Source organism: Cynara cardunculus, unplaced genomic scaffold, assembly GCF_001531365.2.
Source record: "Cynara cardunculus var. scolymus isolate 2C unplaced genomic scaffold, CcrdV1 Un_Scaffold_2180, whole genome shotgun sequence".
Classification (NCBI taxonomy): domain Eukaryota; kingdom Viridiplantae; phylum Streptophyta; class Magnoliopsida; order Asterales; family Asteraceae; genus Cynara; species Cynara cardunculus.
This window is the reverse complement of record NW_020201007.1, coordinates 60197-62692: the sequence shown is the minus strand read 5'-3', so window position 1 is coordinate 62692 and position 2496 is coordinate 60197. Positions and strand designations below refer to the sequence as shown.

General features: G+C 37.8%; 1 protein-coding gene across 1 annotated transcript; it reads left to right on the top strand.

The window, feature by feature from the left end:
- The first annotated feature begins 324 nt into the window (after nucleotides 1-324).
- On the top strand, nucleotides 325-1290 carry LOC112502921. Its single transcript, XM_025106942.1, has one exon. The coding sequence runs from the start codon at nucleotides 325-327 to the stop codon at nucleotides 1288-1290; it is 966 nt and encodes a 321-aa protein (XP_024962710.1).
- The last annotated feature ends 1206 nt before the right edge of the window (nucleotides 1291-2496 follow it).

Genomic DNA, 2496 nt, shown 5'->3' with positions numbered 1-2496 from the left:
TCAAATAAATATTTATGGGATGACCCTTTCTTGTTTAAAATTTGTGCAGATCAGGTGATTAGAAGATGTATCCCAAAAGAAGAAGTACCATCAGTTCTACAGCACTGCCATGCAGGACCCTATGGAGGACATTTTGGAGAGAGTAGGACAGCATCCAAGGTTTTACAATCAAGATTCTACTGGCCTACTTTACACAATGATGCTCAAAACTTTGTAAAAAGTTGCAATGAGTGTCAGAGAAGTGGAAATATCTCCAGAAGAAATGAAATGCCTTTAAACGAAATTCTAGAAATAGAATTATTTGATGTTTGGGGTATAGACTTTATGGGACCTTTTCCTCTGTCCAATAATTGTGCCTACATATTGGTTGCTGTGGACTATGTGTCAAAATGGGTGGAAGCCATGGCTTGCCATTCCAATGATGCTAAAATAGTTGTGAAGTTTTTACAAAAGCACATATTCACTATATTTGGTACACCTCGTGCCTTAATTAGTGATGAAAGCACTCACTTCATAAACAACATGTTAGAAGAAGTCCTTGATAAGTATGACATCAAGCATAGGGTGGCAACTGCCTACCATCCTCAGACCAACGGATTAGCTGAATTGTCAAATAGGGAGATAAAAGGGATTTTGGCCAAAGTAGTCAAGCCACATAGAAAGGATTGGGCCTCTAAGTTAGATGATGNCGGATTAGCTGAATTGTCAAATAGGGAGATAAAAGGGATTTTGGCCAAAGTAGTCAAGCCACATAGAAAGGATTGGGCCTCTAAGTTAGATGATGCGTTATGGGTCTTCCGGACTGCTTACAAAACCCCTATTGGTATGTCTCCCTATAAATTGGTCTTTGGAAAAGCTTGTCATTTACCTGTGGAATTAGAGCACAAAGCCTATTGGGCCATTAAGAAACTCAACATGAGTTTAGATGAGGCCGGAAGAAAAAGGACTTTGCAGCTTTGTGAACTGGAAGAACATAGGAATTTTTCCTATGAAAATACTAAGCTATACAAAAAAAATACCAAGAAATGGCATGATAAAAAGATTCTTCCAAAAGAGTTCATAAAAGGCCAAAAAGTCCTGTTGTTCAATTCAAGGTTAAAATTATTTTCGGAAAAGCTGAATTCCCGATGGACCAGACCCTTTGTTATAGCCAAGATATACCCCTACGGAGTTATTGACTTGATAGATCCAGAGAGGGGTACCACTTTCAAAGTGAATGGACAAAGAATAAAACCTTTCTTTGATTCAATGGTTGTTACGCAAACTATTGAGGTTATCTTTCTAAAATAATAATTCATTGTAAATATTTAGTGTATATATATATATATATATATATATATATATTTATAAGTTATTATTTTTATTTTGCATTTTCAATTTTTATTTTTAGACTAAATTTTTAATTTTATTTTTCATTCTAGAATAATTATCTATTTATAATATATTAGGCTTATAGTTAATTTTAATGTTTGGGTTTTCTTTTAACTATTCTTTGGGCCAGCATTCGATTTAAACTAGACAGCCCACAAATTTCTGGTTATTATTAACCAGGCCGACCAAAACAATTTTAACCCATTTGTGTTTGTTGTCTTCATTTCTTAACAGGCCACAAAGAAGGAAGCCCAAAGTTAAATCTGTGTTCACGAAGCCCGCGAAGATGAAGCCCAACATCGAAGCCTATGTTTGGTACGACCTGTCAAAGAGCCCACGTTTTTCTTTGTACCAGTTACTGTCTATTCATCTTCAACCTCTCAACTCACTCCATCACTGTACTTTCCTCTCCATTGTACCACTTCCCATAAGCAATAGCTAATCCCAAGCAAACATTTTCAGAGAGAAAAGACTTCATGTGAACTGGCATTGCTTAGCAAGGTACGATTTCTGACTAATCATACTAGTCGCTCGATAACTGTCAATCATCCAGGGAAATTTTGAAATTTTCGAAGCTACAATCTTGGAGACTAAGTTTAGAAGCTTTAAAAACGCATAATCACTGTTCGTACACTACTCGGGTTCTTTGCAAACCACTGTTCACAATCATTGTTCTTCTTTGCTCCAAGAACCATTAATAGTCCCCTGTGCACTCTGTATGGCCATTATCAAAACTCGAGCAAGAAGAATGGAAGGGGAATCTGATTCTATGCCTCCTGCGACCAATAATGATCACTCCAGTGAGAGTGAAGAAGAACCCATTGATGCCATTCCCTTGAGGCAGGTTCCATTTGCCAAATCAACACCACAATCTCTTCCTCAAATTCAAACTCAACCTCAAAGAGTTGTGAAGACTGAGCCGCAACCATTACCACAACCGCAATACCAAGTTGGCTCTAGAATGACAAGAAGCAGAGCCAAAGGCCTTACCAATTTCAAGCCAGTGAAGCAGAAGAAGGGCACTGTGATCAACCTATCTGATGAAAGTGATTCACCACCTGAGAGGCCTGTTGCTCAAACCAGTGCATCCAGACCACCACAAGCAGATCCAACTTCCTTAAACAC